Below are 25,864 nucleotides of genomic sequence, written 5' to 3'. Positions count from 1 at the left end.
GGAAGTGGTGGTGGGTGGAGATAGGCCTCCAAACCTTGGAGGGTCTGAGATGTCCCCAGAGAGGTGGCGCCTGACACCCAACCTGACATATAGACACAGACATACAGGCACACACAGACACAAACATCCATTCCCCCCCTCATGCTCTCATATGCACTTACTCCACACTCAACCAACGTGGAGACAGACATAAAGAGACGCTGTACACACGATCACACTCCCCAAGCGTACTCTACAAACTGGGTCTAGGTACCCTTACCCCTGGAGGGGGGAACTGCACCCAGACCCAGGTGGTGTTACCCTTTTCCCTGCGGTGGGGAGAGGCAGACCACCCCGACTCCGTAGCAGCAGGGAGGCCCCACACTCCAGACCGCAGTCGGACGGCCAACTCCTCCTCCTAGCCCTCCCGCTCCAGCAGGCCGCAGAGAATGGGGGTGAGAGAAGACTCCAAACCTCCCTCCACCCGCTCATTGTAGTGTTGATGCATGTGTGTTCTAAGGTGCAATTAAAACCCAGGAGGGCATGGAGCTACCTGCCAAGGAGCAGCAGGTAAGCGCATAGTCCCTCCTGATAGCCCTCAATGTCTAAGTGTATTTAAAATTGAGAGGTGGGCAACGACGCCAGGGGTGAGGTGTACACCCTGATGGTAATTTGGACTCCGTGATTGTTCCCACGCCCAAGATCCTATATGTATGTGTAATGAGAGTGTGAATAATGTGAATGTCTAAGTTGTGGGATAAAATTGAGGCAGAGGCAGCCAGAAGGGGACAGAGGGGGGGGGGGGGGGGTAGCCTCCTCTGCACCCTGGTGACATACCCCTACTCCAAGGCCCTGCATGTGTGGGTGGTTGTGGTGGAGCGGGAAGAGGGAGGCAGCTGGAGATGGGGAGGGAAGGAAGGGAGGGGCAGGTAACCCCTCCCTGGGGCCAGCTCCCCCGCTGACCCCAGTAGGCACTCCCACACTCCGCGACCCGCCAGGGAAAGGGGGCCCAGGCCCATCCAGACTGGGGCCCAGTGCAGCAGCACCCCCCGGCCCCACAGAGCCCGGGACAGTCCACCCAACCCCACCACAGAGAAAACTGCACCCACCCCACCATCCACTCATCTTCCAGACTATATAAGACAGTAAACGTCCAGGCTGAGATCTTCCTCCACCTCTCCTGTATCTCCCCCTCCTGCAGAGAGAGTTCCTGAAGAGAGGAAAGCTCCTGCAAGATGTGACCATCTCCCCCACCAGTTGAAGGGCCCCCCAGGTGGCTCGACGCACCGGCGGCACCCTGCTCCAGGGCTGGGCCCCCATGCACCCACCCGCCCACAACCCCGGCAACACACCAACCAGGACCCAAGCCCCCGAGGCCCGGCCCGGGCCCCAGCCCAGGGCCAGCCAGGCTACCAGGTCAGTAACCCACGTCCGTCAGCACATATCCGACGTTTCAGAAAGCGACTGCTGTGTGAACGGTCATGTCGCATTAAATCCGTCTTTTATGTCACTGACACAAGACAGACGCCAATTATCAGCGCCAGAGAAGCGCCCGAGAAGACATCGCGAACGCTTCCTGGCCATCTGGTGAGACTGCTGGGAAGACAACGTTGGAGAAACGTGAACATTTTATTTGTACTGCATAACCTGCAGATTCTGACAGAAATCTGCAACTATCCTTTGAAGCACCGCTCCTCTAAAACAGCAATAAGTATCATTATTAGGTTATCTACATTATTATGTAAATAACAAAATAACTTAAAGTAAAAATTGGGAAACATGAAGTCCGAAGTCTTTATATTAAGGCCATCAGTCAAACAATATAGTTTGTTCTGGGTCTGAACAGAGCGCGTTGTGTGTGACGTCTTCTTTTGCGCATGCGGGCCGCTTTGAGCGTTCACACTAGAGCGCGTTTGCTGTCGCATTTTATTTGTAGTGTGAACGAGCAGACAAAAAAATCGGATTTGATCAAAAAATCGGAATTGAGCTTTAAGACCTGCAGTGTGAACGTAGCCTTAGTTCTGGATTGCAAGTCAGCCCAGAGTGACTTCCTGTCTCTTGCCAAATGTCTTCTGGGAAAGACTCAAACCCAACCATAATGCTTAAAGTACTCAAATATTTTAAACTGAGAGGCAATTATTGTACTTTGTACTCCAGTAGACTGAATTTGGTATATTTAGATCATTTACCTTCTTACATCTTCCTGTCTGACCGTTCTTTTCCTATCCTCAAAACCATTTATCCAAACCTCTCCAAACGTGGTAGATCTAGTTCTTGGTAAACGAGTATGCAGAGTGCTGAATTTGATGTCTTTTGGATGTAGTTTACTAAATACTTTAATATACTCTCAGAACAAGACCATAGGAGCATTTGTCTTTGATTTCAACTCTTCTATTTTAGTCATTATAGCAGACTAAACCTTCCTCACACTGGTAAATATAGTTGGTGTCAAGAAATCCTACCTAAATAATGCTTAAAATACATTTAAACTGTACATAAATGAGAATTACCAACATCAGAACTCGAGCAATTCTTTACAAACACAGTATTTGACACCAGTGACGCCACTTTACTGTATTTTCTCTTAGTCTCATTGGGTTTACGTTGGGTTTGATGGGGACTACACATGGTCTTTAAACAGAAAGGTCTGTACACACACTGACTCCAACACTTGTTTGCTCAGTGAAGCACATAATGTGACAGAAAGCCCTCAGCTGTGAAAATATTATGGCTCACCTTTAAGTGACTTTTACAAGCACACGAGGAACACAAGTGATGCAAGAACCCACAGCAGCTTTGCTCCAAGGATTTCTTTCCCCTTTTTAGTGCGTTCACTGCGATCATTCACTGAAGGGCCGCGGCAGAATGTGCACATTTCACAGTTATTTGGGTTTGTTTGTTGCATTTCACCTCATGTACCTCCTCTCAGTCTGACAGCAGTCTGTTTTCTAGTGATGGCCCGCTTGAAGCTGACGCTCCGGAGCGTGTGTCGAAAAAAACAACACACTGGTTCAGAAGCACTGTGTCGAGGCTTGCTTCGTTTGGCAAAAGTCACGTGACCAGTGACGTCCGAAGCTTCATTACGCACGTAACTGCTTCGGTACCTGATTCAAACGGATATAAGGAAGTGAATCATCCACGGGATTCGTGGAGTGTGTTGATGGTGACAGAGAGCGACGAGGTGATCATTCCACTGACAGATATGGAGCCAGCGAGGAAGAGAGGACATTCTGGCGTGTGGGAATATTTTGAGTTGATTTTGCTCAATTCATTTTATCTGCCGAAGTGAAAAACTTGAAATGTCCAAAATCATGTTTTCATAATGGAAATATCATTACAGCATATGACTTTAGGAACACTTCCATGTGAATTAAAGCTAATGAAGACTACAACAATGTATTTGACACTATACGTACATTACATTGCTACACAGTTTAGAAAATCATTTTGTTTATTGTTTTTAGGTGATAGTCTGCAGGACCCAGGAATACCTGCATATCTACCAGCTTGCAGTGTAGTTCCTGCACTCCACAGCCTCTTCTGTTCCATGCAAGTGGATTTTCTCCAGGGCAGGAGAAACTATTTCTAAGAAAAGAAACAGACTCAGCCAGCGCACAGTAACACTAATCCTCTTTTTAAATGTAAATAACAAAAGGGCTACCTTACATTGATCATGTTTTTACTTTGCAAGTTCTTGATTATGGGTGGGTTTTGATTATCGCCTTTCTGATTACAATCCATGCTAAATTGAATAAAGTGATATTGATTCATTAAAATCCCGTGTCGATTTGTAAATTAACGTTATTATGCCTGAAATGCCAGCATCTCAGGTTAAACCTCACAACATGTCGTCAAACACCATGCAGCTAAAACAGTAACTGGGAGCAGGTTTACGGATTCTGCATACAAACGTGAACACAGAGCGCGGACCCGACGCGTCAGAGTCAGATTTTGATGTGTCGTCGGGTCCGCGCTGTGTTTGCCTCTTTTTTTCCCCGCTGGCTTCTGCAGCTGCAGGTTTCATAACTCTCTGTTTACATCTCTAATTAAGTCTCACATGTGTCAGCTTTCTTTTAATAGATACGAAATTATGGATATATACTGTTAAATGATCAGAATTGTAATATTTCTGACTGAGGCAAAACTTTCCAGATTCCAATCAAATTGAATCCTGTATCGAATCAAAAATGATTCTACAAATCAGTGACGATGCAGCCGTACTCAGCTCCCTAAGCATTTTCCCTTTCCAGTTCACAATCAATCCCACCCCTAGGTCAAAAATATGTATAGGACAATTGGCCTCATCTAATATTTTGTATGAACCTGTCCAGCTGTCCAGTGATTAAACGACAAGTAGATGGAGGCAGGACTTCACAGCAGGGGCATACTCCATAATGTGCTGTGCATTCTCATATGTATATTATATATATTGCTCACTTATTGTATTTACCAACATCAAGGAGTTATGAGCAAAGAAAGGCCACACCATAGTGCATGTTTAAATAGGGAAAGTTTATTGATCAAAATGTATTACGCAAATACGCATTACATTTTTTTCAGCCCCCCAATCGAGAAAACAAAACCAATTACATGTTCAAAGCAACGGAACGGTGGCCCAATATCAGAGAGAACTCCACTCTTGAGTGAGCAGTGATAATTGAGCAGTCCGTTTTATTTTGCAGATTCAAGCTGCTCTTCAAAATTTTCACCACCAGATGTCACCGGAGAGGACTGTGTTGAAAAGCTTCGAGTAATGAACCGTTTTTCAATACAAGCTTCAGTGCTTCGGAAAGCTTCATTTGGCCATCACTAGCATTTACCCTACTGTTAGGAGTATACTAGTGAGATCTGAGCGGGGTCAAAGAGCAGCATTTCCTCATTTTTGACTCTGCGGTCAGAGTCGTGCGTGGAGTTTAAATCAATAGACGACTACAATATTTATGCTGAGTGTTACGTCCCTCTGCAGCCCCTAATCTCCTCAATGTTTTCAGCTGATGCTAATTGGCCACACCTAGTCAGGTGTGGATAAAAGCATACCTGAGGCAAGCTTCCAGGGAGCTCACTTGTCTTTGCCTTGGTGGCTCCAGCAATTTTAGCCGACCTGGTATTCCAGTTTAAGAAAAATCCTCTTCTCACTAACACTCTGGTGTTCATCTTTTTTTTTATGTTGCGACTTTTGAGCCGGGTCGTAGCACTGAGGCTATCGCATATTGAGTGGGTGTGAAAGAGGTTAAAAGTCTGTGTACTGGCTCTATGTTTTGAATGCTTGTGTGTTTGTGAGTGTATGGGAGGTGCTAAAGGAGGGCAGGATAGGGGAGGGGGGAGTCGAAGGCTATTTCTCTGAGACTGCTGTAATTCAGTCCGTCTTTTCTCTGAGCCTGGCCAGGATGAGAACAGCGCTGTTTATTGTTTATGTTCTACCTGTGCTGATTGTGGTAGCACAGGCAACACCAGGTGAGACAACGCTTCATTTGAGCTCTTTTCTGGGAGGCACATGGTAATGTCTGCAGACAGATGGCTGATTCATGGGTTCACCACAGAATATTATAGTATGTTAGCAGAGCAGAAAAGAGGGATTGTGTCAGATAAAGTATAATCATGCTGATATTTGACCAAAGGAAACAAGTTTGTTTTTGATGTTTGCTCCATGTACGCCTTCATCATTTTGCCCACCCCCTTGAAAGTTGGCAGGTGTGTTGGGGAGGATTTCAGTGCCAGGTCTGAGGTTTTTCTTTTGGATTAGTTAAGCTATTCTGGCTGAAAGTAGTTCAGTGTTTCCATGACAGTGAATGGTGTCTGCTTCAATCTCTGTGCAGGAAGAAAACCACACACACACACACACACACACACACACACACACACACACACACACACACACACACACACACGCATGCTTGTGGGGCTATTTTTCTGTGCACATTTCTTAATGCGTTCCTAAACCAGTTATCCCAAACGTTAACTACCACCCGAAGAAATAATGTGGGGTTCAGTTTCCATGAAAAGGCACTGGACTAGTAAAACCAAAACCATGTTAAATCATCGTGCTTCACTACATGCATGCTTCACACAGTTCACTGTTACAGGAAATATTCAGACAGCAGATGGCAGTAAGTGGCAATCAGACAGTAAAAATACACAGTAAAGGCCCACTAATGGAAAGCATTCTGTTAACTAGTTAAACCTACCTATTTGTTACAAAGAATCAATCTGCCACTGGGCTGGGGAAATCCACCTGATGAGTTTCTTCAAGGTAGGCTAAACATTTTAAAGCTACACAGATTATGTAACTCAAAGCTGATACAAAACACTTGGATTGAGACAATTAAGCTACACAGAAGCAATGATTGGACACAAAGAACAGCTTCACACATTTGGCATCTGTGAGCTGCTGCTCCACAGTCAGGAGGCCCGGGACAGGGCGGCATGTGGAAGTGCCAGAGGTCAAACCCTCTTTGCACAAAGCATACTGATTATGATTTATCACTAGTTTGTTTTGTTTTTTTAATATAAACCCTAATTCCAAAACATTGGGCTGTGAAATGTAAATAAAAACAGAATGCAGCTATTTTGCAAATCTCATAAACCCAAATTTTATTCACAGCAGAACACAAACATGTAAACAGTTTGAACTGAGAAAATGTGCAGTTTTAAACATGAAGGTCATTTTGAGCTTCACGCAACACGTGTAACGTCCCCTCTTTTTTTTTTTTTCCAACAGACTGTAAATGTCTGGGAACTGAGAGCCGCTGGAATTTTGTCCCCTTGTCGTCTCATAGAAGATTCTAGCTGCTGGATAGTCCTGAGTCATATGTTTTCAGGTGGTGAAAGGTCAGCACTGCAGGCAGGCCAGTTCAGCATTTGGACGCTACTACTCTGAAGTCATGGGGCTGAAAAAGTGGTTTAGGATTATCTTGTAAGACCTTCTGCATGGCACATCGCTCTAAACCCGCTGTAAACCATTCAGCACTGATGGTGCCTTTACAGTGCAAGCTGTCAATTACAGGGGCACTGAGAACTTCAAATATTCAACAGTCTTCACTTTGTCTCAGTCCATTTTAAATGAGCTTTGGCCCAGAGAAGACGGCGGTGTTTGTGGATCATGTTCACATGCTTCTCTGCAATGATGGAGCTTTAATCTGCATCTGTGGACAGAGAATAGTGTTCACTGACCGAGATGTCTGGTAGTGTACCTGAGATCAGGCACTGATTTCCATCACCGAATTATCCCTGCTTTAACGCAATGTTGCCCAAGGCACTGTCCATCCAATAAAGACATTGAGCCTGGACCCTTGGGCACAGAGATTTCACCACATTCTCTGAATCTCATAATGATGTTATGTACCGTACAGTCTTCTGCCTCTCTAAGATCCTTTTTTTACCCACTCACGTCACTGACCTGTAACCAGTTACCCTGGTTAGTTGTGAAATATTCTTATGGTTGTTTCTTTTAGTCACGATCCTGGGTCTTTGACCCTCTTTTGGAGTTGTGCTGTTTTGTTCAGAGATGGGCAGTAACGCGTTACTTCCCAGATTAAAGTAATCAGTAATCAGATTACAGTAACGCGTTACTGTAATCTGATTACTTTTTCAAGTAACGAGTAAAGGGATTACTATTGCAAAAACGGTAATTAGATTACCGTTACTTTCCCGTAGGAGCGCTGCGTTACTGCGTTACTAAAACCGTGATTTTTTTGCGAGAATGTCTCACGACAGCGACGTAAGCGAGTGCCCCGTTCGTGACAACAGCTGTGTGCAGATCAACAATGGATCACATATCGATTGTGGGAGAGAGTATGAGCGTGCAGCGTTTAAAGCGTGGAAGTACTGACCTTACTTTGAGTTTGATTCCATAAAAAGTGACAAAAACATTAGCGTCCGCTGTGCGTGGGAAGAAAACTTCTTTTTACAGCGAAAAAACCCCTAAACCTCCGAGCAAGTACCGAGTAGCTACGACGTGATGGGAAACTCACAGAGAAACTCGCGGATTCTTCCACTGACCGCGGCACACCTGCACCAGGGTAAACCTCCGCCTACCCCACTCCTGCTTTACAGGTGAAAATAGAGCAACAGGACCGCTGAGTCTTTGACTTTATTTATTTTCTGCTGTGTTTTACTTGCATCTATTTGAAAGACTGAGTGTAAACACAAAAAATATTTTATTTTATGAGCTGGAATGTGCAGAAAATAGGTTTAAATGTTAAACTAATTTATTCAAGTCAGAGAATGTTGCATATAATTAAATTTTTGCTTGATGCATAAAATTAAAAGATTAAAACTAATAAAACAAGTTTTAAAAAGAGACTTTTCCATTTGATTACATTTTGTATGATGGATTATGCAGAAAAAGTAGAACTGGGCTGAAAGATCTATCGCTTTATCACCTCTTCAGGTTGTAAATCGTGTTTTTAAAAAGTAACTAAGTCATTAATTACTTTTGAAAATAAGTAATCAGTAAAGTAACGGGATTACTTTTTTGGGGAAGTAATCAGTAATTAGTTACTGATTACTTTTTTCAAGTAACTTGACCAACACTGGTTTTGTTTGGTGTTGGAGATTTTCATATTCCAGCTATGTATTGGTTCTCTGTCTTTAGTTCCTAATGCCTCTGAGTTTTCATTCTTTACATTTCTAATTCTGTGGTTCTTGTTGCGCCTGTTTGGTCCAGTCTCACCTGTGTTTTGTTCTTCCTTCTGTCCCCTCCCCTACCTGTGCTGTCTCCATGGCACCGTGACATTGTTGTAGTCCTGTTCCTGTGTTCTCCCTTCATGTTGCTTTGTTCATTTCTGTGTTCGTCTCCATGTCTGTTTCTTGCCCAGTCCTTTTGTGCTCCCACTCGTGGTTCAGCCTCTCGTTATCCTGTGTGTGTATTTAAGTTCTCAGTTTCACTTTGTCCCTTGTAGTGTTGTCCCTGAATGCTCCGTGTTTCCCTCTTTTACTCTTAGTTAAGGCTTGGTTTTCTCCTGGCCTGAGTTTTTGTATGCTTGTGTCAGTGAGTTTAAGAGTATCGTGTTACAGGTAATAACGGCGTCTTCTTTAGTTCACTCGTTTTGTTTCCGAGTCCTGCGTTTGGGTCTGACCTCTGCCGTCCACACAGGACTACGTCATACTTTTTAGTCAAACTTACAAAGCGTCGCTGCGCTCGTTTTAATCATTTGACATATTTGACTATTTTCTGTTGTGAACTAAATATGAGTTTGAGATTCGTATATCATTGCATTCTGCTTTTATTTGTATTTTACACACTATCCAAAATGTTGCCTTTAAGTAATTTCAGTTTTCCATGTCAGTGTGTCATGTAAGTGCAACGTAAAATGTTAATTTTAAGAAAATAAAGTGTACTTGTTTGACATACATTCAGTTTATACGGAGCATATTTTTTTTACTTAATAATTAATTATGCTCTTGTGTTTTGGCAATGTATAAATAAAACTGCATTAAACTGAATGAATAATGATACTTTTCAGTCATGTGACCTGCAGATATAAATCTGCTTCTTACACCTTGAACTTCTACAAACAGAGAAACTAAAAGCTGTTAAGCGGTTAAGTTAAAAGACTTCTTCAGACTTAGATGCACAGCCCATTAACGGCACACTTCTTTCTTCAGCAGGGAGAAGTGACCTCGTGGTCTCGGCGAAAAATGGTCAAATCAGAGGAGAATATGTTAGTGTGAAAGGCACGGAGAGGAGGGCAAAGTGCTACCTGGGGATACCCTTCGCACAGCCGCCCGTGGGAGACCTCCGCTTCTCTGCTCCGCGGCCTGAGGAACCCTGGGAAGGTGTGAGAGACGGCACACAAGAGCCATCTATGTAAGTCACCAAAGAGCAGAACATTTTAACAGCACTCTCATTCTGAATCACACACTCTCCCTCATCTGTCTCCTTTTCAGGTGTATCCAGGATCCTGAACTAGTTGTGAATGTTTCAAAAACCATGTCGCTCGAATTCATCCCACCAGCAATTTCAGAGGACTGTCTGTATCTGAATGTCTACACTCCAGCTGAAGCAACTAAGGGGAACAAGCTTCCAGTGAGTAAAAGTGGCAGGGTGCAGGGATACAGAGTATCATAGTCTAATATTTTATATAGTATAATACAGCACTGATGCCATTTTCTGCACTAGATGAGTTTGGTGTCCTGGGCTCTTTTCCATTACAACCCTACTCCCTCCAGGTCAACAAATATTTACCACCTTAACTGAAGCCTCACAGACAGCAACACAAAGCTCACCCCAGACCTCCTGTTGCATCGTCCAAGCGACGCCTTCTTAATATGTGGGGTTCATGTTGCTCCTGAGTGGCTAACACTTCTAACAAAGCCTTTCTCCCATGGCTACACATTTTAGTAAAACATGCTCAATAGAGGAAGCATAGCAGAATGTTGTGCATTGTTTTCAGGCATCTAAATCCAGACTAAGGAGGTATCTCGCTCAGAGTCCTGCTATCTCCAAATATGCCTTATATGTTCTTGCAACAGTAAAGGTTAAGCAGTCACATACAGATCTTTATGGACACATCTTAGTGAGAGTCCCCTGATCCCCACTGACACGGCCACTGCAGGGACGACAGAGCCCGGACACGAGGTGTACGACTCGCCCATCAGTCACTGAGGTCACCAAGGTTTTTAAAAAAACTGAACTGAGGAGAGTCTGTTTGATAGTGAATATCAGATTCAGATAGAACAAAGTCCTGCAGAGTGTGCTTCAGGATCATGGGATATCGGGGCCATTGCTATGGGCCAACTGTACAATTAAAGTGAGAGCTTGGTTTGCATTTCCAGGCATAATGTTCCTAGTGGGTGTTGGACTCCAGCAGGGGTGTCCTTTGCCACTGAGTCTGTTTCAAACTTTTATGGGTAGAATGTCTGGTTACAGCCGAGGGACAGAGGGTGCCACGACCGGTGGTTTCAGGATCTCATCTCTGCTTTGATGATGCGGCACTGCTGGCTTCAGTGAGTGATGATTGCCAGTGTGAAGTGGAGATTAAACTCTGAGTTGTGATTTTTATCTGAAAGAGGGTGGAGTGCCCACTCTGGCTTAAAAAAAAATAAGTTGATGGCCAGAGTGAAGGAGACCTGAAGGGTTCCCAAGTACCTGTGGATCCATCTCAGCCCTTAAGCAAAGCAGAAAGGGCTGAGATGAGAGCCGAGTCATTTGTGGCGGTTCAGTAATCAGATTTGGTTATGTCTCCTAGATTAGAAGGATTTAGGCTTCGGGGATTGTGAACTTGGAGGATACCCTGGTGTGGGTCCAGAAATGCTGGTGATATTATCTCTCTTGGCTTGCTCGGGAAAGCAAAAGAACGCTGAAGAAGTCGAGTTGGCTGTCGAGAAGGAAGTCTGGGCATCTCTGTTTTGACTGATGACATGGATAAGCAGCTTTCCATTTGACCGTGTGCTTCTACTACTTTAACTACCAGCGTTACCTTTTTCTTTTCCTCCAATCGGCATCGGTCAGGTGTGACATGCAGGTTCTTTGGCTGTGTTTCAGGTGATGGTGTGGATCCATGGAGGAGGTCTGGCTATGGGTGCAGCTTCACAGTATGATGGGGCTCCACTAGCTGTTTATGAAAACATAGTGATGGTTATTATTCAGTATCGACTCGGCATTCTGGGTTTCCTGAGGTAAGGAGTTGTTTTCCTTAACCTTTCAACATCCACCTGATCACATTAATTAAATTATTTCTAACAAAAGGTTGAGCTAACTCACAATCTACTGCCAATAATAACTCCAGCTGGTTCATCAGTCATGTGGTGGATATTATGAAGTCAAAGCAATCCAAATAAATTGTATCAACTCTTCTTCTTCCGAAGCACTGGAGATGAACACGCCCAGGGCAACTGGGGTTTCTTGGATCAGCTGGCAGCCCTGAGATGGGTGCAGGAAAATATTGAAGCCTTTGGTGGCGATCCGCAGACGGTCACAGTGGCTGGAGAATCTGCTGGAGGAATCAGTGCATCCATACTGGTAAGGAAGAAATCAGCATGTCAAATCAACCTGCTAAACATTTGTTTAAGCTCAAATATGAGCACCTCAAAGTTAATACTGAGTAATTCAAGTGTTTGAGTATTTCATAAGTGAATTTTACATGCATACTGTATGTCTCTTTTTGAACAGACTCTTTCTCCACAAGCAAAAGGACTGTTTCAGAGGGCAATCTTTCAAAGTGGAGTAGCAACACTTGGAACCTACACTACAAATCATCCTTTGTCTCAAGCGCAGGTGCTGAAATTTGAATGCGAGGAATTTGAAGTAGCTCACAGTGACTGCTCCATCAGCAGATCAACATATCTGCTTTGTAGCTCCTTTGAAGTAGCATCTAAATCTGGCCAAGAATGAACAGTTAATACTTCAGTGCTAATCAAGTCTTCACCACTATCTGAACAGACATGCATATAGATGCATTGTCCATGTTCAATTAAAAAAGAAATCCCGAGATGGTAACAGTGAAATTGCTCAGTTTAACCCTTTCATGGATGAATGATGACAATCACAAGTATTTTTATTCATCTTTACTCATGAAAAAAAGATTTTTGAACTCCTTTTTTCAAACATGTACTTTTCAAAGAGTTTTTTACATGTCCACTTAGGTGGACAACACTGGCTGACCAGTGGGTGGCAGGGTATGGAGTCACACATCAGTGTCCAATGTAGTGTTTTATGTGCAAGTATACCATCAACACTGACACAAATACAAGGAAACAGCCTTTGAATAGCTGTCCACTATGCGTGAAAGGGTTAAAGCTACACTAACTTCACTAAAGTTGGGTGAAGTTAGTGTAGTTGGGGCAGCAAGAGATTGTGTTGTTTGTGATTGTCATTCATGTCCCCCACATACCCAGATTGTTGCGAACCATATTGGATGTAACCACAGCAGCACAGAGGAACTGATCCGTTGTATGAAGGGGAAGAGTCAAGATGAATTAGTAGCCGCAACAAAGCAGGTAAATGATTGTGTTAACACGTGCAAGCAGATGTACTCTGAATTCACTGAGTGAAAAACAGACAATGAATCTGATGTTGTTCAAGCCAATTGTGTGAAAACCTGCTGGATTAGAGATTAATATCACGTGCAAGAATAATACTTAATTAAGGCCACTAGATGGAAGTATTTAAACACTCTCAGCTGGCAAACTCCAGCTTCCTGTATCCATTTGACCTCTGTTGGAAGTCATCAACAGTCACTTCTGTGCAGATGAAAATTTTCCTCGGGGCCGTGGTGGACGGCGAATTTCTGACTGACTTGGCAGAGGCTCTTCTTCAGAGACACGAAGTGCTGAAGGTTCCGGTACTGATGGGAATCACAAACCATGAATTTGGCTGGATCTTACCTCAGGTCGCACAGATACCTCTACACCACAGTCTCTGTGGCTGATTCCACTCTCCTAATGTGTTTCCTGTTTAAAGTCTTGATCTAAATTGTGTTTTTGTGGATTGCAGAGCTTCGCCGTTCCTGGGTGGGAGAATGGCATGAACAGAGAGACCGTGCTGGCAGTGGTGAACATGTTTAATCCTCCAGGGGTGAGCACAGCAACAGCTAGGCAGCTTTTCTTTATATCATTGATTCAATGATTTGATTGAAGTTGTGGTGAAGTTTTTTTTGAGCTCAGGTTAAAATTAGGACTAGGCGCTATAATAAAACTCACCTGATCTAATAGTTTCAAAACCTGTTTCTCTGTTCCAGGCCTCCTTTGTTAACAACCTCATTGTAGATGAATACCTGCAAGATGCTAAAACTCCAGAGGAGATCAGAGACGGATTCACTGAAATCATAGGAGACCTGCTGATGACACTGCCTGTTGTCCGAGTGGCCGGGTACCACTCAGGTTAGAGAACGGGCTAACTCATCCAGCATGCCTTTATATTTAAATATTAGAGCAGGTGGACTTCCAAGGACTCCCAAAACCACACATATAAGTGCCAGAAATGAAACACTGTCATTCAGTCAGTCTCGGGCCTCTCTATCAGAGACATTATGTGAAATGGGACTCAGCAAATCCTGAGCAGAAATCCAAACAAAACCAAAAAAACCAAACTGCTATCCTGGCCTTGCTTCCATACATCCGAGGCCAGGTCGCATCCCTATCCCCAGCCACCTCCTCCGGCTTATCAAGGGAACACCAAGGCATTTCCAGGCCAGATGAGGGGTGTAATCTATTCAGCATGTCCTTGGTCTGTCTCGGGGTTCTTCCTGGTGGAACATGCCCAGAACACCTCACCCAGGAGTCACCTGGGAGGCATCCTTGTCAGATGCCCGAACCAACTAGACCCTTCCGGCTAGTCAGAGCCACTCTCGACAGAACGCCTTATCCTATCTCCAAGAGAGAGGCCAGCCACGCTTTATAGAAAGCTAATTTCCACCACTTGGATCCACAACCTGAGGCTAGGGATGTAGATTGACGGCTTTGCTTTTGCACTCAGCTCTTTCTTCACCACGACAGACCGATACAGCATCTGCATCACAGCAGCTATGGATGAATATAAAAAAGGTGACGATTCTACAATATATATATATGTCTCTATTTAATATAATATATTAAATAGAGACTCCCAGGAATCAGATGATCTCCAGATGATCTCCAGTGAGCAGCACTTGGCGACAGCAGGAACTAACAGTCTCGCTGCTGAAACAGACTCAGGGAATAGAAAAGAGATGACACAAGCACAGGAGCTTAGAGACCATCCATGGTTTTTCAGTGGCTGGTTGGTTAAAGTTTGTGGTTTTGGTTAAAATAAACGCTTTTATCTTGTTAAAATCAATTCACAATGCGGCTAGCTTCTCTTTATTTCTGCGGTTATCAGTGTACCTATTTGTCAGCTTAGTTTTTGCTCCTTTAATCCAACTATAACTGATGCAAGGAAAGAAGCTCCTCAAAGCTTTGTGCCAGTAGTGAATAGTGAGGGAAAAAGTTCACTTTGTTCTGTTTAAGCCCAGCATAACCATGCTCCTCTCATCTTTTGTCTCCTTGGCTGTTCAGACGTGGGCGTTCCAGTTTACATGTATGAGTTTGCATACCAGGCTGAGATATACAAACATAACAGGCCCAGCTTTGTGAAAGCAGATCATGCAGATGATGTCGGCTTGATGTTTGGTGGATGTTTCTGGAATGGAAATATAAAAATCTTAGGTAAGTGTGTGTAGTATATGCCCTATAATACATTTTTATTGTATCACTGATGGGGGAAAGTTGTGGCTAACAAATGGCTACAAAATGTTGTTTAAAAGGGACCTATTCTGCTTTCCCTTCTTTTCTGTCAGATGTGCATGACTTAATAAATCAAATAAAATTCCCAAAGTTCTAAATACTGAGGTCAGCACATGTACAGTAATCACTACGAGCCAAAAGGTGTAAGACAGCTCCTTTTCAGATAGTTTTTTCTATTCTTGCATCTATATGATGTCACAGAGAATGGATGTCCCTAATATGGGCATGTCGGGCACATAGCTCTGGCTGGGAGCACAGAAGCTCCACCCACATGCGGTTTCAACTCTGTTTATGTCAGTCAAAGGGGGAAGAGTTAGACCAGCTTGTTTCAGACAGAAGATCCAGATTATCAGAGTCCAAGAATAAAACTTTTGAGCTGAAAATGGGCAGAATACATCAGCTTTAACCTTAGAAGACTGAAAGTCAGAGGGCAGCTTTGTGACTGACCTTCCACTGTCCCATCTTCAGGCAACATCACCAAAGAGGATGAGAGATTTTGCAGGACGATGATGTCATACTGGGCTAATTTTGTCCGAGATGGGTGAGTAAAAACGGCTGCAAACCGCAAAACTACAGACCCTGTACTGTTGACTTCCTTCATGACATGCTGACTATCAACTGGTAGCAACTGATACAGGGCTGATGATGTACGGTATAGTAGAAACAGAAAAGATAACTCTTGACTGGCCTCAACAGATCTGCTTGCTGTTACTAACAACCTGTCTGGGTTTATGAGTCAGGTTCAGGTTGGCGTCTGATCCAAATACAACACCTAATGGTTGCACGTTTGTCAGGGGAAATAGGTCACAGGTCAAGTCTATAACAGCACTAATGAGGCCCCGGGTTTGATCTCTGTTACCACCATGACGTTATCGAGGTTTTTCTTTTGGGATATAAGAAACATATCTTATCTCAGCTTTTCTCCTTCCAGCACATCAGCTTCCAGAACCAAATGCTTGACAGGAATTATTGCAATAAGTAATCAGTTTAATTAATATCAGCTGTGAGTGGCTGACAGGTGACTGCAGTAAATTTGCTGGTTGGAGTAGGAAATATTTAAAGGATGCAACCCACAAGGGCACACATGAGTGCAGTTGCCGTATACAAATGAAATGATGATATTTCTGCAGAATGAAATCGCAGGGAACATATACTGATGATCTTCTCTGCACTGACATCCCCAGCTCTCCCAATGGTCCTGGGCTGGTCAGCTGGCCTCAGTACAACAGGCAGAACCAGGAGTACATGGAGCTGGGCCCGACTCAGACCGTGAAACAGAAATTGAGGAAGGATAGGGTCCACTTCGCTACTGTCACCCTGCCTCTGAAGCTCAGAGAGTTGGAAGCAGCAGCCAAACTGGTGCCTGGAAACTGATGACTGATAGTTTTACAGCCCAAACTCTTTTTTTCTTTGTTTAAGAATAGATTAACTGAGTGTCTTTCACAACTCTTGTAATTCTAAGTGATTTGTAACAAAACTGTAATTAAAAAAAATGTAATTTAATTTTTTTAAATAGGCATTGTTGATATAAGATAATGCTTAATGAACTTTGAAATGAATTTTGAAAGCAAAAAGAGAATTATCAGGTCTTTTAGGTTATGTACTTGATTTGCTGATTGATTACTTTCCTAAAATAATAAATTAATAAAATGTGCCACTTATAATTTAAAATGCAATCATATTAAAAGGCAAAGGAACAATCTTCACATCAAGAGTTTTGACTATTCCATTGCATAACTAATTCTTACATATCTAGAATGAAGGAATATATCTTATTATCATGTATTTAGTCCTGCCCACACTCGGTGAACTCTCTGAGGACTTTAAAAGGACACTAAAATAAAGTTGAGTAATTCTGTCTGACACTTGAATTACTGAAGGTCTTACTGGGCAAAGGTCAGAGCCCCAGTTTTATGTTACAGGTAACACCGTATTTCTTCTATGAAAAATCAGACAGAAGACACAAAATACCAACAGCAAGGTTTGAAATGACTGGAAAACATAAAATGATTAAATGAGACATAAAACCAAAATGAGAAACTGAAACTAACCAAGAAAATGTCAAAATAAAATCAACTCAAAAAATAATAAGTAAAAATAATTAAAGTAACTGCAAATGATGCAAGACACCCTCAAAGACACAAATAAAAAAGTGACTTAGTAACATCAAGGGTGTCAAGTTCAGTTTGTAAGCACAGAGTCACTCCGCTCAGTCTGAGCTGCCAGAATATAAAACTCCAAAGACAAACCTGCACTACATGAAGCCTGTCACGGTTCAGCGGCTGCAACAAGTTTTTAGTCCAGCACAGAGCCCTGTCCTTTATACCCCATATTCATACGGGACACTGTTAGATGGCCTGTAGTGGCTGGGTTCAAATAGGAGGCTTGAGGCAGAGATGAGGTGTGTTTATTCACCTATATTAAAATTCCAAAAACATAACATGAAATAAAACAATGTAGCCCAGGGGTGGGACATGGATCCAGCAACGGCCTCTGATGTTATCTGGCACCCCTTTATAGACTGCTGCTAATTGGCCCTCAAGCCATACCATTATCTGGGGTTCCATACTAAACTACACACACCTTTCTTACCTCATAACCTTTATTAATATCACACCAATGCTGTGTACATAATAACCATAATTACAATCATTAAATAAATATATCCCACTTGGCCTACCGACTACAATCTACAGTAAAGGAATATGGCTATCCAATCCTCACTTTAATCACCTGGTACCACCAGGAAACATTAAAAAGGCACTCAAGACACCTGGGAACTCTTTTGGCTGCCACACCTTCAAGTGAAGCTGGAAGACTGCCCACAAAGAAACCCTACAGTCAAATAATCAATAAAAACATAAACTTTTTAATGAGTGACCTTTCCTTTAATATAAATTTTTAAATCACTCATATGTGTTTTATATGGACAAGTAATAAATACAGACAGCTTGTATAGATCTGGGTAGAATGAATGTGAAAGAGGCAGAAAACCTCCAGAGGATACCAGCTGACCTGCAGATACTATGGATGTGGGCATACAGATGGGGAAAATGTCTGAAGTAGCAGCCGTGACTGCCACGATTGACTGAACTGGATGGATCTCTTGAAGCAGGAGCTGAAGGCCGGTTAAGTTTGATTAATCAACAATGAGATTTCCACATAGGATTGGTCAAACCCCATTAACAACAGCCGCTTCCAGTGCTGCTGACCAGTAGGGTTCTGACAGACTGCGAGACAGACAAAGAGGAAAGTGGGAAGCATCTTCAGAAGCAGCAAGCATGAAGAAAAGGTGGGAGTGCAGAGTCTGGACTTTAAATACAAACACCGACAGGAAGAGAGCTGGCTGGTGTGGTTTAGAGAAGAAAGGCAGATCCTGTGTGTGTGCGGGGGGGGAGTGGAGTCCAGGTGGAAGGGAAGTGAGGACAGGAGGTGGTGATTGTAACAGGCAACAGTTTAGGTGCAGGTGAAGGCAACAGAGATGATAATCAGGTGTTGCATAGATATGGTGTTAAGGAGAAAAATGAACGATAACAGTGGGTTTTGTGAAAAGGATACAAACGGCTGTGGTGAACACATATCTCAACAATAGTGAGAAACCTAGTGTAACATATAAAGTACACAGAGGTGGACTACAGAAGAAAGCCCATTCTGACAGTGAGAGGAGACTAAGGTGGTGTCAGGGGAAGATGTTTCTGTATCTCGTGGCAGTTCGTAGGATGACTCCGAAAATCAAGAACAGGAAACTGGTGAAGGCAGAGGCATAAATTAAGTGGTTTGGAAGCTGAAGAGAGAAGAATGTTGCTCATGGTTCAGGGAGGACACGGGCTCTGGGTGGAAAGGAAAAATGACCAGATGACTGGGAAAGTACAGCTGAAATGGTGAGGGGACATTGCAATGAAGGTATTTGGTGTATCAACTTGAGCAAAAACAGAGGAGGAACAGGAAGTATTCAAAGAAAGAAACGCAGGATAGTCGGGGAGAAGAAGAAAGTACAGGAGTGCTGGGAGGTGATAAGGACTAGGCTAGGCAGAGAAATGGAGCTGCAAAGGATATTACCAATTAATAATTAATATTAAAAACAACAGTGTATATGCATTTATGTGCTTTTATGCAGCATGCTTACGTAAACTCATTGAAATCTGTGTTTTTATGTTTAAATGATATAAAACTGCTTTTCTCTTTTCTTTTGTACATGTTTGGTGCTTTTAAAGGTCAAATATTGACTCAGTCACCAAATGACCTATTTTCTCATGTTTTTTAGCGCTGTGTTGCATTTTACTGATATATTTTCATGATCTTTGTTTTTTTTATAACCATTTGATAATATCTCTGTCACAGACTGCCAGGGCAGACCGCGTGGAGTGAGTAGAGGACCCAAGAGCAGACAGAGGCAAGGGGACAAAACTGGACTTAAGAAAAGGCGAGCCTTTATTTAGGGCTGAAAAGTCACAGAAAAAAACAAAGAATCTGAGGGAAAACCTGAACATAGACCGGGAAACTATGACTCTTACTGTGATTTTATACTATAACTAAACAACATAAACTATGATTTACTAGGACTTGACTGGGAAACCGTGACAAGGAGTAGGGGAGATAACACAGACGACATGACACTGAACACAGCAAGACTGAGGACTACATACACACATGAGGTGATCAGAGGAAGTGGAGACACGTCAGGACACAGCTGACTAGAATGAAACATAATGACAACACAGGAGAGAGTAAAACTAAATGCAGTGAAAAAAGAACACCAGACTCTTTCAAAATAAAACAGGAAACACAGTGACATAGACATGAAACAAACTTGACAACAAGAGCCACACAGACATGACACATGACAGGTAGCAGCAGACAGCCCATCCTGATGCTTTTCTCATCCTGGCTGGGGATTTCAATCATGCAGACTTAAAGTGCGTGTTTCCAAAAATACAACAACACATTGACTTTCCAACAAGGGGAAATAACACACTGGACTTTGTTTACACCACCGAGAGAGGAGCTTACAAAGCTTTTCCCCTCCCCCACCTCGGCGCCTCAGACCATATCACTGTCATGCTAATGCCTGCCTACAGACCGCTCGTTAAAGTCACCAAACCGGTTCGTAAGCAGATAAAAGTGTGGCCAGAAGGGTCTTCAGAGGCTTTACAGGACTGCTTCAACACCACAGACTGGAACATGTTTAAGCAGGCTGCCACCTATAACAACACCACTGACCTCCAGGAGTACGCAGAGACTGTTACTGCCTACATCAACAAGTGTATTGAGGATGTAACAGTCACGAAAACCATAACTGTCCGGGCCAATCAAAAACCATGGATGACAGGAGAGGTCTACAGGCTGCTGAAAGCTCGGAATGTTGCCTTCAGAGATGGAGACGAGGCAAGCCTGAGGACAGCTAGGGCCAACCTTTCCCATGGCATCAGAGAGGTTAAGAGACAGTACTCCAGGAAAATATCCCATCACTTCAAAGACAGCAGAGACTCACGGAGCCTGTGGCGGGGCATTCAGACCATCACAGATTACAAGCCCCCACCACAGACCTGTGATAGCACTATCCCCCTGCTGAACGAGCTGAACACTTTCTTTGCTCGCTTTGAAGTCCAAAACAGCACCACTGCACAGAAGACCCCACCCCATCCTGGTGACCAGGTGATGACTCTGTCCCCGGACAGCGTGAGGAGATCCCTCAGCAGGATCAATGCACGTAAAGCTCCGGGTCCTGACAACATTCCTGGTCGTGTACTGAGAGACTGTGCAGTGGAACTCACTGATGTCTTCACAGACATCTTCAACATATCACTCATCCAGGCTGTCGTCCCCACATGTTTTAAAGCCACCACAATCATTCCGGTTCCAAAAAAGTCATCTCCCTCCTGCTTTAATGACTACCGTCCTGTTGCACTTACTCCCATCCTGATGAAGTGCTTCGAACGACTAGTCATGCAACACATCAAGACTGTCCTGCCCCCCTCCCTGGATCCCTTCCAGTTTGCGTATCGGCCCAACCGCTCAACCGATGATGCCATCTCCACTGCACTCCACTCAGCACTCACACACCTGGACAAAAAAGACTCATATGTTCGAATGCTGTTCATAGATTTCAGTTCAGCATTCAACACTATAATCCCCCAACAGCTCACTCAAAAACTGGTCCAGCTGGGGCTCAACACCTCACTGTGCAACTGGCTGTTGGATTTCCTCACCGGAAGACCTCAAACAGTACGGGTCGGCAGTAACACATCCAGCACCATCATTTTAAACACGGGGGCCCCGCAGGGATGTGTGCTGAGCCCCCTCCTCTTCACTCTGCTGACCCATGACTGCACTCCATCATACAGCTCCAACCTCTTCATCAAGTTTGCGGACGACACAACGGTGGTGGGTCTCATTAGCAACAGGGATGAGACCGACTACAGAAGTGAGGTGAGACGCCTGGCCACGTGGTGTGCTGACAACAATCTCTCTCTGAATGTGGAGAAGACAAAGGAGATTGTTGTGGACTTCAGGAGAATGCACACCCAACATGCTCCTCTGACCATTGACGGAGCGTCTGTGGAGAGAGTGAGCAGCACCAAGTTCTTGGGTGTGCACATCACAGAGGATCTCTCCTGGACGTACAACACCACAGCACTGGCCAAGAAATCACAGCAGCGTCTCTTCTTTCTCCGCAAACTAAGAAGAGCAGGAGCACCAGCCCCCATCTTGCACACTTTCTACAGAGGCACCATCGAGAGCATCCTGTCGAGCTGCATCACTGTGTGGTTTGGAGCCTGCAATGCGTCCTGTCACAGAACCCTCCAACGCATAGTGAGAGCTGCAGAGAGGATCATTGGTGTCTCTCTCCCCTCCCTCCAGGACATTTACAGCACCCGTCTCACTAAAAAAGCCCTTTGCATAGTGGCTGATCCCACGCACCCAATGCAAAGCTTCTTCAAGCTGCTGCCGTCGGGGAGGAGACTGCGGAGTCTCCAGGCCAGGACCAGCAGGCTGAAGGACAGCTTCATCCATCAGGCTGTCAGGAAGCTTAACTCCCTCCCGATTCTGCCCCCTCTCCCCTCTCTCCTCCACGGTCTCACTGAACTCTGTCACACACACTCACACACACACACTCTCTGACTCACTCACTGGCCTGCACCAGTTACCAGTCACTTTGTGGAGCATTGGACTGCCATTACCTCATAAGACTTTGTGTTACACTATCTCATACCGTACATTACCAAATCTCCATTTGCACTATTTGCCTATTTGCACTACTCTGCCTGGTTTGCACTCAATGTCATTTACCCTTATATTGTATATTGTATAGCTTTCTTGTTATATGTAAAATTGTATTATATTATTTAATTTTTTTTACTTTAAAATATTTTACTTGCATTTTTAATCACTCTTATATTTAAATGTTCATTTTCTATTTTATCTAGGGATTGAGAGTAACGAAGTTTCTATTCTCTGTATGTCCTGTACATGTGGCAGAATTGACAATAAAGTTGACTTTGACTTTGACTTTGAGGTAGGCGCACGAACCAGGGAGACTGAGTACAGGGGGAGATGACAAAAGGAATTTAAAAAACAAAGGACTAAACAGCAACCTGGAAATTAACTAGACGAGCCAAACCGAAACTAGAACATCAATGAATACAAAATGATACATTAAAAACCCACATACTAGGTCACACAACCCAGTACCATGACAATCTCTGGAGTAGGTGACACTCAAGGGGATAATTTTCTTTGGAAGAAGAGTCATATCAGCGATCTATGAAACGCCCCTTTGTAATTGGTCAGATGCTGGCAGTTCCTTCCCTTTCATGTGAACGTGCTGAGAAAACCCTGAAATGACTTCATGATAACCGTTTAGGGTAAATTCAGCATATGGGTATGCTGAAATTGCTTCCTGGATTAGGGCCTTGGTCAAGTCGTTGTTAGAGTACAAATGAACCAAACTTTAACTAAAGAACTCAAAGAGCACAGCTTGTCCCAAAGTGAAAGGGCTATACTAAAACGTTGATGTTTTATGATGTTTTTATCACAGTATGCTGACGCCAGTCTGCTTTGATAACAACAGCTGATTAGGTTTTGAATTAATATTTGATTATTTTTCCACTGAGGTGAGGACTTTGTAATTGTTCTGTTTGCTTGTTTGTGTGTTTGAAATATAGCACTCACAGCTTTCAAGACAGTGTGTTGAAATTTAGAGTGATGGTATATACCAATAACAGCTCAAGCTGATTTCATTTTGTTTAAATCTGTGAAAACTTCTTCATGGATTTTCTTCAAACTTCGCAACAACAAACTAGGCCTTGGAGGACTTTGACCTTAATTGTTTGGTCAAAGTTGACTTTAGAAATTTATTTTTTCATGAAACCAGATTATAAAAGGGCATGGAGAGAGCTGCACAACACACTTGCCGATGGCGCGATATGGCAGCCTCGCTTCTGTCAGTCTGCCCCAGGACAGCCGTGGCTACAACTGTAGCCTCCACCAGTGTGTGAATGTGAATGAATAGTGGAATTGTAAAGCGCTTTGGGCGCTTAGAAAAGCGCTATATAAATGCAATCCACTATTAACTATTTTTAGAAACAAAGCACTCAGATATCACAATGATATCATAATGTTTGGCATGAATCATACATTGCATGAATAAAAATGAACTTTTACAGCTTATAGAAGCCGAAGATTTCAGCCAATAAGATGTCATAGCATATCATATCAAATGTACAGTGGGGCAAAAAAGTATTTAGTCAGCCACCGATTGTGCAAGTTCCCCCACTTAAAATGATGACAGAGGTCAGTAATTTGCACCAGAGGTACACTTCAACTGTGAGAGACAGAACGTGAAAAAAAAAAAATCCATGAATCCACATGGTAGGATTTGTAAAGAATTTATTCGTAAATCAGGGTGGAAAATAAGTATTTGGTCAATAACAAAAATACAACTCAATACTTTGTAACATAACCTTTGTTGGCAATAACAGAGGTCAAACGTTTACTATAGGTCTTTACCAGGTTTGCACACACAGTAGCTGGTATTTTGGCCCATTCCTCCATGCAGATCTTCTCGAGAGCAGTGATGTTTTGGGGCTGTCGCCGAGCAACATGGACTTTCAACTCCCGCCACAGATTTTCTATGGGGTTGAGGTCTGGAGACTGGCTAGGCCACTCCAGGACTTTCAAATGCTTCTTACGGAGCCACTCCTTTGTTGCCCGGGCGGTGTGTTTTGGATCATTGTCATGTTGGAAGACCCAGCCTCGTTTCATCTTCAAAGTTCTCACTGATGGAAGGAGGTTTTGGCTCAAAATCTCACGATACATGGCCCCATTCATTCTGTCCTTAACACGGATCAGTCGTCCTGTCCCCTTGGCAGAAAAACAGCCCCATAGCATGATGTTTCCACCCCCATGCTTCACAGTAGGTATGGTGTTCTTGGGATGCAACTCAGTATTCTTCTTCCTCCAAACACGACGAGTTGAGTTTATACCAAAAAGTTCTACTTTGGTTTCATCTGACCACATGACATTCTCCCAATCCTCTGCTGTATCATCCATGTGCTCTCTGGCAAACTTCAGACGGGCCTGGACATGCACTGGCTTCAGCAGCGGAACACGTCTGGCACTGCGGGATTTGATTCCCTGCCGTTGTAGTGTGTTACTGATGGTGACCTTTGTTACTTTGGTCCCAGCTCTCTGCAGGTCATTCACCAGGTCCCCCCGTGTGGTTCTGGGATCTTTGCTCACCGTTCTCATGATCATTTTGACCCCACGGGATGAGATCTTGCGTGGAGCCCCAGATCGAGGGAGATTATCAGTGGTCTTGTATGTCTTCCATTTTCTGATGATTGCTCCCACAGTTGATTTTTTCACACCAAGCTGCTTGCCTATTGTAGATTCACTCTTCCCAGTCTGGTGCAGGTCTACAATACTTTTCCTGGTGTCCTTCGAAAGCTCTTTGGTCTTGGCCATGGCGGAGTTTGGAGTCTGACTGTTTGAGGCTGTGGACAGGTGTCTTTTATACAGATGATGAGTTCAAACAGGTGCCATTCATACAGGTAACGAGTGGGGGACAGAAACGCTTCTTACAGAAGACGTTACAGGTCTGTGAGAGCCAGAGATTTTCCTTGTTTGAGGTGACCAAATACTTATTTTCCACCCTGATTTACGGATAAATTCTTTACAAATCCTACCATGTGGATTCATGGATTTTTTTTTCACATTCTGTCTCTCACAGTTGAAGTGTACCTCTGGTGCAAATTACTGACCTCTGTCATCATTTTAGGTGGGGGAACTTGCACAATCGGTGGCTGACTAAATACTTTTTTGCCCCACTGTGTTTGTATACACATTTCAAGACCAAAGTATACCAAAGTGCTTTCCAGTAAAACCGTGATACAGACAAAATCACAATATAAAATATAAATTAGAGATATAAAATAATTACATAATATAAATGCAGAGCCAGATAAAAATCACACTAATTAGCCTCAAATGCCAGGCTAAACAAGATGTTTTTAGACGTGATTTAATAGGTTGAATAGAATCTTATGCACAAATGTCAAGAGGAAGATTATTCCTTAATTTGGGTGCGGCAATGGCAAAGGCACGGTCTCCTCTGATCTTCAGCCGAGACCTAGGTTGCACTAAGAGAAGTTGACCCGATGATCTTAGTGCTCTCCTATACAGA

General features: G+C 43.5%; 1 protein-coding gene across 1 annotated transcript; it reads left to right on the top strand.

The window, feature by feature from the left end:
* The first annotated feature begins 5,317 nt into the window (after positions 1 to 5,317).
* Positions 5,318 to 16,986, top strand: ces3 (carboxylesterase 3). Its single transcript, XM_080875581.1, has 13 exons — positions 5,318 to 5,433; positions 9,586 to 9,787; positions 9,868 to 10,006; positions 11,465 to 11,598; positions 11,788 to 11,941; positions 12,092 to 12,196; positions 12,817 to 12,918; positions 13,170 to 13,310; positions 13,415 to 13,495; positions 13,659 to 13,800; positions 14,953 to 15,102; positions 15,649 to 15,721; positions 16,365 to 16,986. The coding sequence occupies exons 1-13, from the start codon at positions 5,367 to 5,369 to the stop codon at positions 16,552 to 16,554; spliced, it is 1,680 nt and encodes a 559-aa protein (XP_080731707.1). The 5' UTR covers positions 5,318 to 5,366; the 3' UTR covers positions 16,555 to 16,986.
* The last annotated feature ends 8,878 nt before the right edge of the window (positions 16,987 to 25,864 follow it).

Source organism: Rhamphochromis sp. 'chilingali' (assembly GCF_963969265.1).
Source record: "Rhamphochromis sp. 'chilingali' genome assembly, chromosome: 2".
Lineage (NCBI taxonomy): Eukaryota > Metazoa > Chordata > Actinopteri > Cichliformes > Cichlidae > Rhamphochromis > Rhamphochromis sp. 'chilingali'.
Note: the sequence above shows the minus strand (reverse complement) of the source record. Positions and strands in the feature narration are given on the sequence as shown.

Coding starts and splice junctions, on each gene's coding strand:
- ces3 (XM_080875581.1), top strand. CDS start 5,367: ATGAGAACAGCGCTGTTTATTGTTTATGTTCTACCTGTGCTGATTGTG. Junction 12,919..13,169: donor TAGTAGCCGCAACAAAGCAG/GTAAATGATTGT, acceptor ACTTCTGTGCAG/ATGAAAATTTTCCTCGGGGC. Junction 15,722..16,364: donor GCTAATTTTGTCCGAGATGG/GTGAGTAAAAAC, acceptor TGACATCCCCAG/CTCTCCCAATGGTCCTGGGC.